The sequence below is a fragment of the Oryctolagus cuniculus genome, chromosome 16 (assembly GCF_051225735.1).
Source record: "Oryctolagus cuniculus isolate XC-2025 breed Fujian yellow rabbit chromosome 16, ASM5122573v1, whole genome shotgun sequence".
Taxonomy (NCBI): domain Eukaryota; kingdom Metazoa; phylum Chordata; class Mammalia; order Lagomorpha; family Leporidae; genus Oryctolagus; species Oryctolagus cuniculus.
In genome coordinates, this window is record NC_142882.1 from 21,150,098 (window position 1) to 21,164,338 (window position 14,241).

At 44.2% G+C, this 14,241-nt stretch overlaps 1 protein-coding gene across 15 annotated transcripts in view; it reads left to right on the plus strand.

The window, feature by feature from the left end:
* LOC100349198 (uncharacterized) overlaps positions 1–14,241 on the plus strand; it is a 31,088-nt gene that overhangs the window by 9,727 nt on the left and 7,120 nt on the right. For 3 of the 15 annotated variants that reach the window (XM_089316493.1, XM_089316499.1, XM_089316496.1), the window contains 4 exons: positions 748–874; positions 1,079–1,139; positions 1,805–3,377; positions 13,126–13,618. In XM_089316493.1, coding sequence (XP_089172619.1) covers positions 748–874; positions 1,079–1,139; positions 1,805–3,365 — 1,749 coding nt within the window. In that variant the 3' untranslated portion in view covers positions 3,366–3,377; positions 13,126–13,618. Of the gene's footprint in view, positions 1–747; positions 875–1,078; positions 1,140–1,804; positions 12,664–13,125; positions 13,619–13,689; positions 14,175–14,241 lie in introns of those variants that run through there. The other 12 variants (XM_089316492.1, XM_089316498.1, XM_051835728.3 and 9 more) reach the window with 7 other exon arrangements.

The following is a 14,241-nucleotide window of genomic DNA, read 5'->3' on the forward strand; positions in this document are numbered from 1 at the left end:
TGGCCCATGGGCCTTATAATGCCTGTGAAATCATTTACTCTGGCCTGGCCAAGGCAGCCACCAAGTGGGACTCCAAATTCAGTACATCTGTGGTGGGCTAATTTTAAATCGACAATTTTATAATAGCCTGCAAATGATGTTATAAATTCCAAATGGCAATTGGCAGAAATAAAGGTTTCCCAGGAGACTAGGAGAAGCACCTGGCTCCTTGCTTCAGATCGGCGCGGTGCGCTGGCCACAGCGCGCCAGCTGCAGTGGCCATTGGAGGGTGAACCAACGGCAAAAGGAAGACCTTTCGCTCTGTCTCTCTCTCACTGTCCACTCTGCCTGTCAAGAAATTAAAAAAAAAAAAAAAAAAAAAGGAAAGGTTTCCCACCCCTGCATTAGAACACAGTTGACTTTTGTAGGCTAGCAGTACAGTCTTCAGCTTCATTACACTGTTAGTTCCAAGAATGGATGATCTTCACGTTTGTTTCCTTTGTATAAGATTTCTCTAAGCTGAGCTGGATACTGCCTTTAGAGAGCAGTAAGACTTGCAGTGACCACAGTGAAAGTGTAGACAGGTCTATGTGTTCAAGGTGCCACTAAACGTGAGGGTGGACAGTTGAAGGTGTGACAACCAAGTCATACAATGAATGTTAAGAGAACACAGAATTGCATGTGAACTTTTTGTGAATTGAGTATATCTAGATTCCGCAGTGCTAATTCTCACTAATTCTTTACTGATACATATGTGGGACGTTTTAGGATTCAGTCGTCTTTGAGGATGTGTCTGTGAACTTCAGCCGGGAGGAGTGGGCTCTATTGAATCCTTCACAAAAGAAACTCTACAGAGATGTGATGCAGGAAACCATCAGGAACTTGGCCTCTGTAGGTAAGGATGACACCTTTCCATCACCTAGTCAGTTCCAGAACAGACTCTTTCTTGCTCACCCTAACTAGTTCAAGATTTGGAATGTGGAAATGGAGTAGAGTTTGGTAAATAAGCCAGGTGAGGTCACCTCTCATTGCGGACCTAGACTTTGTTTGTCTGTAATTTCTATTACTTTATAATGATTTTTCTGGGTCTCCATTTTAGAACAAAAACGGGAAGACCAGAACATTAAAGATCAGTACAAAAAACAAGCAAGAACTCTAAGGTGAGTTGTTCACAAGAAAAAAAGCAGTTTCTCAGAATGGTCTTAGTATGGATGAAAACTTAGGCTTATATTTCTTAGAAATTTTCACCAAAAAAAAAAAAAGTTTTCTCAAGTGAGATATTTACTGTCTGAAAAATACTTTACTTGAAAACATTATTAAGAAACCACATGTAAGTCGGTGGGTGTTTGGCCCAGCAGTGAAGTCACTATTTGGGACACTGGCATCCCATATTGTAGGGCTTGGGTGTGAGCCCTGGTCTGCTCTCGATTCCAACTTCCTGCTAATGCACACCCTGGGAAGCAGGAGGTGTTGGGTCTTGGTCCCAGCCACCCACATGGGAGGCTTGGATTGAGTTCCCAGCTCCTGGCTTTGGGCTGGCCCAGTCCTGGATGTTGCTGGCATTTGAGAAGTGAGCTAGTAGATGTGAGTTCTATGTCTCTTTCTTTCTCTGCCTCTCAAATTTTTACACAATACATATACCACCATTTTGATAACAGCTGTAAGGGAGCCCTCTTGTACAGCACTGAATATATTCATTTTCAAACAGTTCAGACAAGGCAGAAAAGCTAGTTTCTCTGAAATGATACAAATTAAGTTCTAATAATTGTTAATAAATATAAAATCCTTAATAACCATTATTAATGTACTTTTTTTTTTTTAACAGAAGTTGTGTGGTGGAGAGAAACTGTGAAAGTAAGAAAGAGAGTCAGTGTGGAGATGCTTTCAGCCAGATTCTAAGTCTCAGCCTGACCGAGAAAAGGACTGGAGTAAAACCTTATGAATGTACTGTGTGTGGGAAAGACTACGTGCTTCATTCATCCCTCGTTAGGCATATCAGATCTCATGCTGGATACAAACTAGCAGGCTCTAAGTATGGAGAGAAGCCTTACAAATGTAAGGTGTGTGGGAATGCCTTCAGTTATCTCAAATCCTTCCAGAGACATGAAAGGACACACACCGGAGAAAACCCCTATAAATGTCAGCAGTGTGGGAAAACCTTCATCTATCACCAACCTTTTCAAACACACGAACAGACTCACACAGGGGAGAAGCCCTATGAGTGCCAGTATTGTGGTAAATCGCTCAGTTCTTCCAGTTCTCTCCGAATCCATGAGAGGATTCACACGGGAGAAAAGCCCTATGCGTGTAAGAAGTGTGGCAAAGCCTTCAGTTGTCCCAGTTCTATTCAGATACATGAGAGAACTCACACTGGTGAGAAACCCTACACGTGTAAGGAATGTGGCAAGGCCTTCATTTCCCGCACAAGCGTGCAAACACACATGATCACGCACAATGGAGACAGGCCGTATAAATGCCAGGAATGCGGGAAGGCATTCATTCGTCCCAGTTTTTTACGAGTACACGAGAGAATCCACACCGGTGAGAAGCCCTACGCGTGTAAACAATGTGGTAAGGCCTTCAGATGCTCTACTTCCATCCAGATTCACGAAAGGACTCACACTGGAGAGAAACCTTACAAATGTAAGGACTGTGGGAAAGCCTTCCGCGCGCGGCCAGCCTTTCGAGTGCACCTGAGGGTGCACACGGGAGAGAAACCCTATAAATGTAAAGAATGTGGGAAGGCCTTCAGCCGGCTCAGTTACTGTCGCATCCATGAAAGGACTCACACCGGCGAGAAACCCTACAAATGCAAAAAATGTGGGAAAACCTTCAATTACCCTCTGGATCTGCAGATCCATGAAAGGAATCACACTGGGGAAAAACCCTATGAATGCAAGCAGTGTGCGAAAGCCTTCATTTCCGTGGAGAACTTTCGAAGACATATGATAACGCACACGGGCGACGGGCCTTACAAGTGCAGGGAGTGCGGGAAAGCCTTCAGCTATCTCAGTGCACTAAGGACCCACGAGAGAACTCACACTGGGGAGAAGCCTTACACATGCAAACGGTGCGGGAAATCCTTCAGTTGTTCCAGTTACGTGCAGATACATGAGAGAACTCACACTGGCGAGAAACCCTACGAATGTAAGCAATGCGGCAAGGCCTTCATTTACCCTACAAGCTTCCAGGGACACATGAGGGTGCACACTGGAGAGAAGCCGTATAAATGCAAAGAATGTGGGAAGGCCTTCAGTCTTCGCAGCTCCTCTCAGAGACATGAGCGAACCCACAGTGGGGAGAAACTTTATGAATGTAAGCAATGCGGGAAAGCTTTCTGTTTGTCCAGGTCCTTGCAGAAACATGTGACGATGCACACTGGATAGAAACCTTTGAAGGTGAGGAGTAAGGAGGAGTTTCCAATTTCTTTTTTTTTTTTTTTTTTTAAGATTTATTTATTGGGAAGGCAGAGTTATACAGAGAGAGGAGAGGCAGAGAGAGAGGTCTTCCATCTGCTGTTTCACTCTCCAGTTGGCTGTAATGGCTGGAGCTGTGCTAATCTGAAGCCAGGAGCTAGGAGCTTCTTCTGGGCCTCCCACATGGGTGCAGGGGCTCAAGCACTTGTGCATCCTCTACTGCTTTCTCAGGCCATAGCAGAGAGCTGGGTTGGAAATGGAGCAGCCAGGACTCAAACCGGTACACATATGGGATGCCAGCACTGCAGGCGGCAGCTTTACCTGCTATGCCACAGCACCAACCCCAGTTTCCAATTTGAACAAAGAGTTCCAAACCTATGAATTTCCTACTGTAGAGAAGTCCCGTGAATGTGAGTAACACAGAAAGCTAGATGCAAGGTCACTCCTGTATAACGTGCCATGTCATATCAACTGAGAACTTCTTACTTTTGCAAAGAAACTTTGAGGTGAGAGCATTCTCTTCCCTAAGGTATGTTATAGAATTTTAATGGGCAGGGCTTTCTGGTGTATTCAAGACTTTTGTTTATTTTAAAGCCATTGGTCAATTGAAGTGTAATTCTAATGAACAATTAAGTTTAATTTTATATGCTTTTTCAATCATTCTCTAAGTATGAGACAATTAAAAAAATGACAAATTGGTAATTGTTGGGGTTTTCCCTATTGGGTTTATATGGGAAGTACTGGATCTCTTTAAAATACATATATATTTAAATATATTTACACAAACACATATATAAAATTCTCCTTTATTGTGAGAATAACTGTTTCTTCCTCAATTTCTAGGACAGAATAGTGTTATCATTTTTTTGTTATTAAATTCCTGGCATAAAGTGGAAAGAATGCACAGTTTATCAGAGTTTATAATCATTTATCATAGTTTACCACAGTCTCATGTATTTTTCTGTTGGGATTTATATGATAAAGTTTGAATTAAGAGACATCTGTTGTAAGATAAAGTATAGAGTTGGACACAGACCTCTTCACTTTCTAGAATATACTCTCTTTATGGTTCCATATTACAATTCACTAATAACCTAACATTCCTAAGAGTTTTCTAGTCTAAGATGAATAACAGGGGTAAGTGTTTGGAAGACAAGTTAAGCTGCCACTTCTAATTTTCTGCCATTGTGCACCCTACAAAGCAGCAGATCATGGGTTGAATACCTGGGTTCCTGCTACCCATGTAGGAAACCCAGATTGAATTCTGAGCTTGGGCCTGGCCTATCTCTGGCTATTGTGGGCATTAGGAAGTGAACTAGTGGATGAGAGATATGTTTCTGTCTGTCTGATAAAAATAAAAACTTCCATCTCATGAAAATAATAACTTCAAAAAGAGGAAAATGTCATTCTATTTGGTCTTTAAGTTTTTAAAATGAAGACATTAATCCAATAGCAGAACCATTACACTGGGAGGCAAGCCATTATACAGGCCCTGGGTGTGTACCTGCTTCCTGCCAATTTCCCTGTGTGTTTTTTTTTTTTTTTTACCCACCCTCTGCCAAATCAAGAGTATTTTCAAAATACCCAACTGCCTGACTCCCATTTTCAAGATGTGTAGATTTCCACATTTATATTCACAGGCTCCTGTCAAAGATCTACCCATAGCTTGGCATTTTACCTCTAAACCTCATGTGTACCAAGCAGCTAATTTGGGCTATCATGGAAATTTGAGATGGAATATTCTCTGATGCTGTGTCTTCCTGCTTGCTTTAGGCTATACTCCCATAAGGTCTAATTTGTACAGTTCTGTTGTTAATACTATTAGTGACTCTATGTTACTGATCCTACCATGACAACTAGAATGGTGCAGTCAGAAAGAACTATGAGAGTTTTTTCCCTAACACAGTATGCAGTGACTGCTCTCTCCCAGTCCTTCCATGTCACAAAATTGTGGGTATGCCTCATTCTCAAAGTATACTCAACAGGTACATTTCTACTGTATCCAACTGTATGGGATTAAAATCTGCATTTTTCTGAAGCAACATTGCTGTATGCATTTCTCAGAAATATCAAATGTGGCCGGCGCCGCGACTCACTAGGCTAATCCTCCGCCTTGCGGTGCCGGCACACCGGATTCTGTCCCGGTTGCCCCTCTTCCAGGCCAGCTCTCTGCTGTGGCCCGGGAGTGCAGTGGAGGATAGCCCAAGTGCTTGGGCCCTATGGGAGACCAGGAGAAGCACCTGGCTCCTGCCTTCGGATTGGCGCAGTGCACTGGCCATTGGAGGGTGAACCAACGGCAAAGGAAGACCTTTCTCTCTGTCTCTCTCTCACTGTCCACTCTGCCTGTCAAAAAAAAAAATCATTAAAAAAAAAAGAAATATAAAATGCTCTTAAGTCATCTGCATATTAACAAACCCTATGTTTTCCTGAGAGGATATCTTTAAAAGTATCCTTTACATTTACTATTTAAAATAATATAATTTTTATCAAGTTAATCATACATTCTTTTTTTTGACAGGCAGAGAGGACAGTGAGAGAGAGAGACAGAGAGAAAGGTCTTCCTTTGCCGTTGGTTCACCCTCCAATGGCCGCCGCAGCCGGCGCACCATGCCTATCCGAAGGCAGGAGCCAGGTGCTTATCCTGGTCTCCCATAGGGTGCAGGGCCCAAGCACTTGGGCCATCCTCCACTGCACTCCCGGGCCACAGCAGGGAGCTGGCCTGGAAGAGGGGCAACTGGGACAGAATCCGGTGTCCCAACCGGGACTAGAACCTGGTGTGCCGGCGCCGCAAGGCGGAGGATTAGCCTACTGAGCCGTGGCACCAGCCAATCATACATTCTGATGCAATATTAGCATGTGCATTTGAGTTCAAAGATCCTCTTTGGGTATGTTTTATTTTTTATTCCTACATATAACACATTTTGTAATAAAACTAACTTTTCATGAGAGCAAAGACTTTGTCGTGGTTTTATTACCAAAAGTTGCCATGGTCACACCTGTAGTCAAAGACAGTGGCACAATGAACCATAAAACATTAATGATGTATTATCAGTAGCAGGGTGCCTAATGGGACATATTATTCACACTTCTGGTAGGTGATTGCTTTTCAAAGAATCAAGATGTTACTTCGTATTCATTTGAGAAGGTGAAAAGAATTCTGTCACTGTGGCTGGCATTGTGGCATAATGGGGTTCCCCATACGGGCACCAGCTCACATCACAGTTTCTCTGCTTCTGATGCAGCTCCCTGCCAATGGCCCAAGAGAAGCAGCAGATGGCTGTGGTGTTTGGGCCCCTGCTACCCACATGGGAAAACTGGAGGAAGCTTCTGGCTCCTGATTTCAGCCTGGCCCAGCCCCACCTGTGGCAGCCATCTGGGAGTGAACAAGCAGATGGAAGATCTCTGTATCTCTCTCTCTCTCTCTAGCTCTTTCAAATAGTTAAAAAAAAAATTCTGTCACTGTTAATCTTATGTTCTACAGAGAGAAAGAATACAGTGAAGCTAAACCTATTTGTAAGAAGTACCCGTCAGGGCAAAAATGGTGACACAGGTTGGAACACCACATACCATAGCAGAATAGCAGTTCAAGTCCCAGCTACTACTTCCTTCCAATCTAGCTTCCTGCTAATGCACCTGGGAGGCAGCAGATTCTGGCCCAAGTACTTGGATTCCTGCCACCCTCATGGGAGATCCAGATGGAGTTCCTGGCTCCTGCTTTGGCCTGGCAAGCCATGGCTATTGTACGTACTTGGGGAATGAACCAGGAGATGGGGGATCTCTGTCACTCTATCTTTCAAATAAATCTTTAAAAGAAGGAGGAAAAAAAAAGCACTCTTAATGTTAGGAGAGGGAGATTTTTGTCATTTGTTTGGAACTTATTTTTTATAGTTAGTATCTTTATTCTTGTGTAGATCCATCCTGGTTATGGAATAGGCCTGACGACGTGTGACATTTGCTCTAATGTTTGACATTATCATTTCTGCTACTATACACAATAACTGACAAAATAACTGCCCTGTTAAACTGTAGAGCTATTCATAGTTTGGGGAAGGGTTATAGTTTTCTGTGTAGTTCTAGCCATCATGAATGTTTGCTGAGAGTAGTGTGTTTACAGGCCCACTGTCATTTTCCAGTTGACAAACCAAAAAGATTGCTTTTTTAAAAAAAATTATTTATTTATTTTAGAGACAGAGTTACAGAGATAGGGAGAGACAGACATCTTCCATCTGCTGGTTCACTCCCCAGATGGCTCTCCAGGAGCCAGGAGATTCTTCTGAGTCTCCTACACAGGTGCAGGGGCTCAAGCACTTGGGCCCTCTTCCAGTGCTCTCCCAGGCCAACAGCAAGAAGCTAGATTGGAAGCAGAGTGGCTGGAACCTGAACCAGTGCCCATATGGGTTGCTGGCATTGCAGGTGGTGGCTTAATCCATTACGCCACAATGCCAGCCCTCATCACAATTCTGGAAGGGTTAAGCATGCTTGCAGAAGAACAAATTTATCACCCAGCCATTCTTCATTTCATCCTCTTTCCTCTTGAGTTGGAACAGACAATGTTTCTTGCTGACAATCCTGTACTATTTTTAAAAAATATTTATTTATTCATTTGAAAGGCAGAGTTACAGAGAAAGGGAGAGACAGAGATCTTCCATCCACTGGTTCACTCCCTAAATGGCTGCGAAGGCCTGGGCTGGGCCAGGCTAACCCCAGGAGCATCGAACTCCATCAGGGTCTCCCATGTGGGTGCAGGGACCCGATCACTTGCACCATCTTCCACTGCCTTCCCAGGTGCACCAGCAGGGAGCTGGCTCAGAAGTAGAGCAGCTGGAACTTGAACTGGTGCTCATACGGGGTGTTGGCATCACAGGTGGAAGCCTAACTCACGGTGTCCCCATGTTGGCTCCAATCCTGGATTCTTTTTATTAGCTGATGGTCCAGCAATACTATTGGTGTTTTCTTCTGAATATGCTTTCTCAATCTGTGCAATATGGACAGACTTGGAATATTCCAGAAATTTAAGTTCTGATTTCTTTCTGATTATTCATCCCATTCACCTTTTTCCTTGTATTTTATTAAAAGCAATGAGGAAGAACCAACGTACTCTAACACTTTTCTTAGAAATCTGTTGAATGTCCTATTTCAAGGCTCACAAATTCCACTTTCCAAAAAGCAGAAGAGAGTTAATTAAAGTTCTTTGCCAGAAAGGATCACCTTTCCTCCAGTTTCCAATAACCTCGCTCACATTTCTACCTGAAATCTCAACAGAATAACCTGTATTTTCCGTATTTCTACCAACTGTCTGTTCATGGCAATATTTTCCTGGTGCGTACCTCAAAACCCTTCAAGCCTCTTAGGCATTGCCTGTTTCCAGCATTTAGCATTTAGCAGCACAACAGTGTTCAATACCAAGATCTGTGTTAGTGTGCTCAGGCTGCCAGAAAGAATACCATGGACCATACCATGTAAATTAAAAAAAAAATTGTGAGATCTAATATCAAGATTTCAGCCAATTCAGTTAATGGTGAGAACTCTTCTTGCATTGTAGATCATGTCTTCTTGCTTTGGGATAACCTCGCTTGTTCTATATGCATTCACGAGCAGAGAGAGAATATCCTCTCTGGTATGTCTTCTCATAGGACATTAATTCTGTGGGATCAAGTTCCTACTTTTATAACTCTTTCTGCTTAATTATTTCTATAGAGGGCCATTCATCAAATGCACACTAGGAATTAGTTCTGCCAATTCAAATGTTAATTTCAAAATGTGCAATCAGGGGCCGGAACTGTGGTGCAGTGAGTTAACGCCTGGCCTGAAGTGTTGGCATCCCATATGGGTGCCAGTTCTAGTCCTGGCTGCTCCACTTCTGGTCCAGCTCTCTGCTATGGCCTGCACCCGTGTGGGAGACCTGGTAGAGACTCCTTGCTCCTGGCCTCAGATTGACACAGCTCCAGCTGTTGTGGCCAACTGGGGAGTGCACCATCGGATGGAAGACCTCTCTCTCTCTGCCTCTCCTCTCTGTAACTCTGACTTTCCAATAAATAAATCAATCAATTTTTTTTTTTTAAAGTGCCATCAGAGATATACCCAAAATCATGTCTCACCAAATTTTTGGGCACCCCATAACCCAATCAAGTGGACATGAAATTAACTATCACAGAATCAATTAGTTGGTAATTAGGTAAATAAATACATTATGTATAACAACATATAAAGTGAGGAAGAGGAGAAGTGTGGGAGACACGTAGGGAGTAGAATCAGGTATCCGAAAGTACACAGGAGAGGACCCCAGAGCAAAGAGAACCAACAGCTCTAGAATGAAGGAGAGGCCAGGTTCCCATTGAGGAAGCACCATGGTACATTGCTAATTATTTCTCCCAGTCTTCCTCAAAGGGACCTATGGCCTTTTACCAGGGAGGCTACATCAGGGATAAAGAAATGATCAGAGCATTCAGGATTACTAAACACTGGCTCTGAACTAATTTCAGGCTCTGAGCAACATGTTGGTCAACAAATCACAGTTAATACCTAAGAAAGTTAGATGATTAACAGATTTTTAGCTTCCATCTCACAGTGGGCTTGGAGAGACCTCTCTCTCCCAACCTATTCTGTGATTATTTTCACAGTTCTAAATAGGCATACTCAGTAACTATTAAAATGACTGCACTGATTTACTGACTTGTGGAATGAGGAGTATTATGATAGGAAAGACAAATGGAAGCCACCAAATCTGTCTCTAAATATAAAATAACAAACAAAAAAATGCATGGGAAAAATTTTTGCCACTGTTAAGGACTTGAAAGATTTGAGGTTATGATTGCCCCTATATCACCATTCACCTCACCTATATGTAGTGCTAAGAAAACAGGTGGATCTTGGCAAAAGATAGTAGATTACCATAAGAATATCTCCACCTCAAAAGAGGGCATTCAGAAGGAATTCTAAAAGGATTTGGATTTGTGTTAGGTGATTGGATAGCTACTGAAAGAAGTAAGGCATTTCTCTATAATGGATGCTTTGAGGGTGTAAAATTGTATCATAACCTTCAATTAGATCATAAGCATAATCATAACCTTAAATTAGAAGGATAAAATAATGTAGTAGAATCAAAGCTAGTTCTAAGATACACCAGTCATATAAATGAAATAAGGGAAATTTGGGTACCTCAGTTGAAATAGATGAATATACTTATTTTATAGGAAAATATGTAATACTTTAATATCTCTATTATGAGTCAACTTAGGCTTCTAAATTTAGAACTGTCAGATGATAAGAAATGCAGCAAGGGACAAAGACATGGTAACTGTTCCAATCAAGTCTTTCTTGCTGAGAAACTATGCTCTTTGTGCCAATTTTAATTTTTAACTTATTTTCATTTTATTCGGAAAGAGACCCTTCATCTACTGGTTCACTTCCCAAATACAACAGTTAGAATTAGACCAGGCCTGAGGCAGCAGTTTGGAACTACCTCTGGATCTCCCATGTGGATGGCAGGAATCCAACTACTTGAGCCATTACCTATTCCCTCCCAGAGTGCGCATTACCAGGAAGCTGAATTGAAGTGGAGCTGGGCCCTGATCCCAGGCATTTCCATATGAGTTTGTCCCCAGCAGTTCCTTAACCACTGAGCCAAACACTTACCTCTTGATTTCAGTATTTCAACATTTCCCACATGCCAATATTTCCTTTTTTGTGTTATTATTTATTTTTGACAGGAAGAGTTAGAGAGAGACAGAGACAGAGAGACAGGTCTTCTTTCTGTTGGTTTACCCCCCAAATGGCTGCTACGGCCGGTGCTCTGTGGCTGGTGCGCCGCGCCCATCCGAAGCCAGGAGCCGGGTGCTTCCTCCTGGTCTCCCACACAGTTGTAGGGCCCAAGCACTTGGGCCATCCTCCACTGCCTTCCCAGGCCACAGCAGAGAGCTGGACTGGAAGAGGAGAAACTGGGACGGAACTGGCACCCCAACAAGGACTAGAACCTGGGGTGCCGGTGCTGCAGGCGGAGGATTAGCCTAGTGAGCCATGGCACTGGCCTACATGCCAATATTTCAACATTTCTCATATGCCAGACTTCAAATGTAAAGTTAAGCACAAATAACCAGAAAAACTCTAGACTCTGGATGAACAGGTATGAAACAAATTCTTGGAATCATGCTGTTTATGTTTTTGTAGGAAAACAGATGGTGAACAAAGGGTAAATCTTGGGAAATAAGGACCTTGAGGGAAAGTAAATGAAGAGAGATAATAGGGAAGCTGGAGTGTATTGTGTATCTACTCTATGGAGGGTAGTGGCCTCATGAGCAAGGACGTCATATTTCCACATCTAATACATCTTAACCATTGTTAGAGGAACTCCTTGGATGTGGATAGAAGGAAGGGGTACAATAAACCCCTGCACTCCTAGGATGAACAGTAATGATCCCCACAGTGACAAAGGTGCAGAAATGGTTCACCTTCATTTTTGCAATGGTTAAAGGTTTTAGTGCATGTAATACGTGGCATGCAATACGTGATCAAAAGTTTGGAAATGGGTTTCTAGGATGTAAGAATTCCCATTGTTGGGGGCTGGTGCTGAGGTGTAGTGAGTAAAGCCACCACCTGTAGTGCTGGCATCCCATATGAGCGCCAGTTCGAGTCCTGGCTGCTCCACTTCTGATCCAGCTCTCTGCTATGGCCTGGGAAAGCAGTGGAAGATGGCCCAAGTGCTTGGGCCCCTGCACCAGCATGGGAGACCAAGGAGAAGCTCCTGGATCCTGGCTTCGGATTAGCCCAGCTCCGTCTGTGGTGGCCATCTAGGGAGTGAACCAGTGGATGGAAGACCTCCCCCCCTCCCCCCGCCTCTCTGTAACTCTGCCTTTCAAATCAATCAATCAATCAGTCATAAAGAGAATTCCCATTGCTTTGGGCTGTGGTTATTTGCAGTACTTATGTATCTGTTTAACATCATTTGAAAAGATTTTAGATCTGCTGTTATTTTTCTGCGATACAGATTTAAGTAACACAATATACAACCCAGTAAAGCACAGAATTTCTCCAAGTTTGATTAAGGGTGCTGAGTAATATCCTGAGTGGAAAAGGACGTTTATCATCATGCTACAAAATTTTTAATGCCTTTTTATACGTACCTGGAAGCTTTGGTTTCAATGACCCACAAAGCTAATTTTTCTGCTGACAGGTATTATGTGTGTACGCTGCGGCCTCCAGCCCGCATATGGAAGGGAGTGGGAGGAGAGGAGTTACCTCTTAGTGTCTTAAATAAAGGCTCTCCATCTCTGCCCGTTTCTTCAATACTAACTTTGTTCCCAAGCTCTACAGAGACTATATGATTTCATGATGGTTAGTATCTCATTGGACCCTCAGTTAAGGGGTGAAGGGGTTTCAGTACAAATGGGCACCACGGAAACTTCTTTTGTGGGGACAGTCTGTTCTCCATCTCGGTGGTGGTATAACTGCATTCGTAAAAACTTACTGGTATACCCAGAACAGTATGTGTACATATTCAAAATAACAGAAAACAAGCCAATACACACCACCTTCATATACTAGGAGAAACGAAATTCTTAGGAACTTCGATTTTTGCCCCAACAACACTTGTGTCCACCACCGGGTAGCCTGTCTTGGAACCCGGGCTGAAGGTCTGTGTAAAAACTACACCTGCTCTCACCCACACCCACATCTAGAGACAAGTGAGATGGCCCCCGAGACTCTCTGAGTTGACATCTGTTTCCTTGGCCAGATCTTCGGGAACGCTGCAGCGCTGAAGTACAGTGTCCTATCCCACAGTGTTGCCTGCAACGGGATCTGCCTGGCCACATGCCACTTTCTGGGCATCAGCTGCCCGTCTTCCTGGAGACCTCTGAACGGCCATTTCCAGCTCCTAAGTTTTCCATATCAAGATCACCCCGGGGTCAGCGCTGTGCGCAGCGGGTAAAGCCGCCGCCTGGGGTGCCAGCATCCCATTTGGGCGCTGGTTCGAGTCCCGGCTGCTTCACTTCCGATCCAGCTCTCTGCTATGGCCTGGGAAAGCAGTGGAAGATGGCCCAGGTGCTTGGGCCCCTGCACCCACGTAGGAGACCTGGATGAAGCTCCTGGCTTCAGATTGGCTCAGCTCCAGCCGCTCTATTTGGGGAATGAACCAGCGGATGGAAGACCTCTCTCCCTCTCCATGTCTCTACCTCTCTTTCAAATAAGTAAAAACAAACAAAAAAAATTTTTTTTTTTAAAGATTACCCTGTGTTTACTTTCTCCAGAACACAGTTACAAGTCCAAACGGTGTTCATTTTTGAAATTTTTTCCTCAGGGGGCTGTGAGAGAGACTAGAAAGCGGTCAAACCCACATCACAGCACACACGCGCCTCGGTCACAGGAGTCCCTGATGGCACCCCCACAAGCACTGTCACCCCGAAACTCCCCAAATGGACCATGACCGCGCAGATACATGGGCCCCAGGGAGCCTGAACCTCTCCGGCTCATCCCGGGTTTACCCTGCCGTTTCCGACAGCGCACGCGCCTACTAAACCCCGGCCCTCACCTCACCCCAGCTGCGCGGCTCCAGGCTGGGTTTGGTGTCGCCACGCTGAGATCCGGACACGCTTCTTCCTGGTAAGGGACACCTGTTCTAACTCCTGTGGACACGGCTCCCACAGCACAGCCTGTGAGGAAACCACGGCCTCTAACGGAAGCTTCCCGCCCGCGCCGGCGCCGGCAGCATCACGTGGCTCCCAGAATGCAACATGCTTTGTGGCGTAATAAAGCATTCGGCCGTCACTCGACTGCGCAGGCGCAGGTTAGACTGACCCGCCCCTCTCTTATTTCCAAAAGAGGTGAGGCAGGCTGGAGGTGGGGCTCTGAT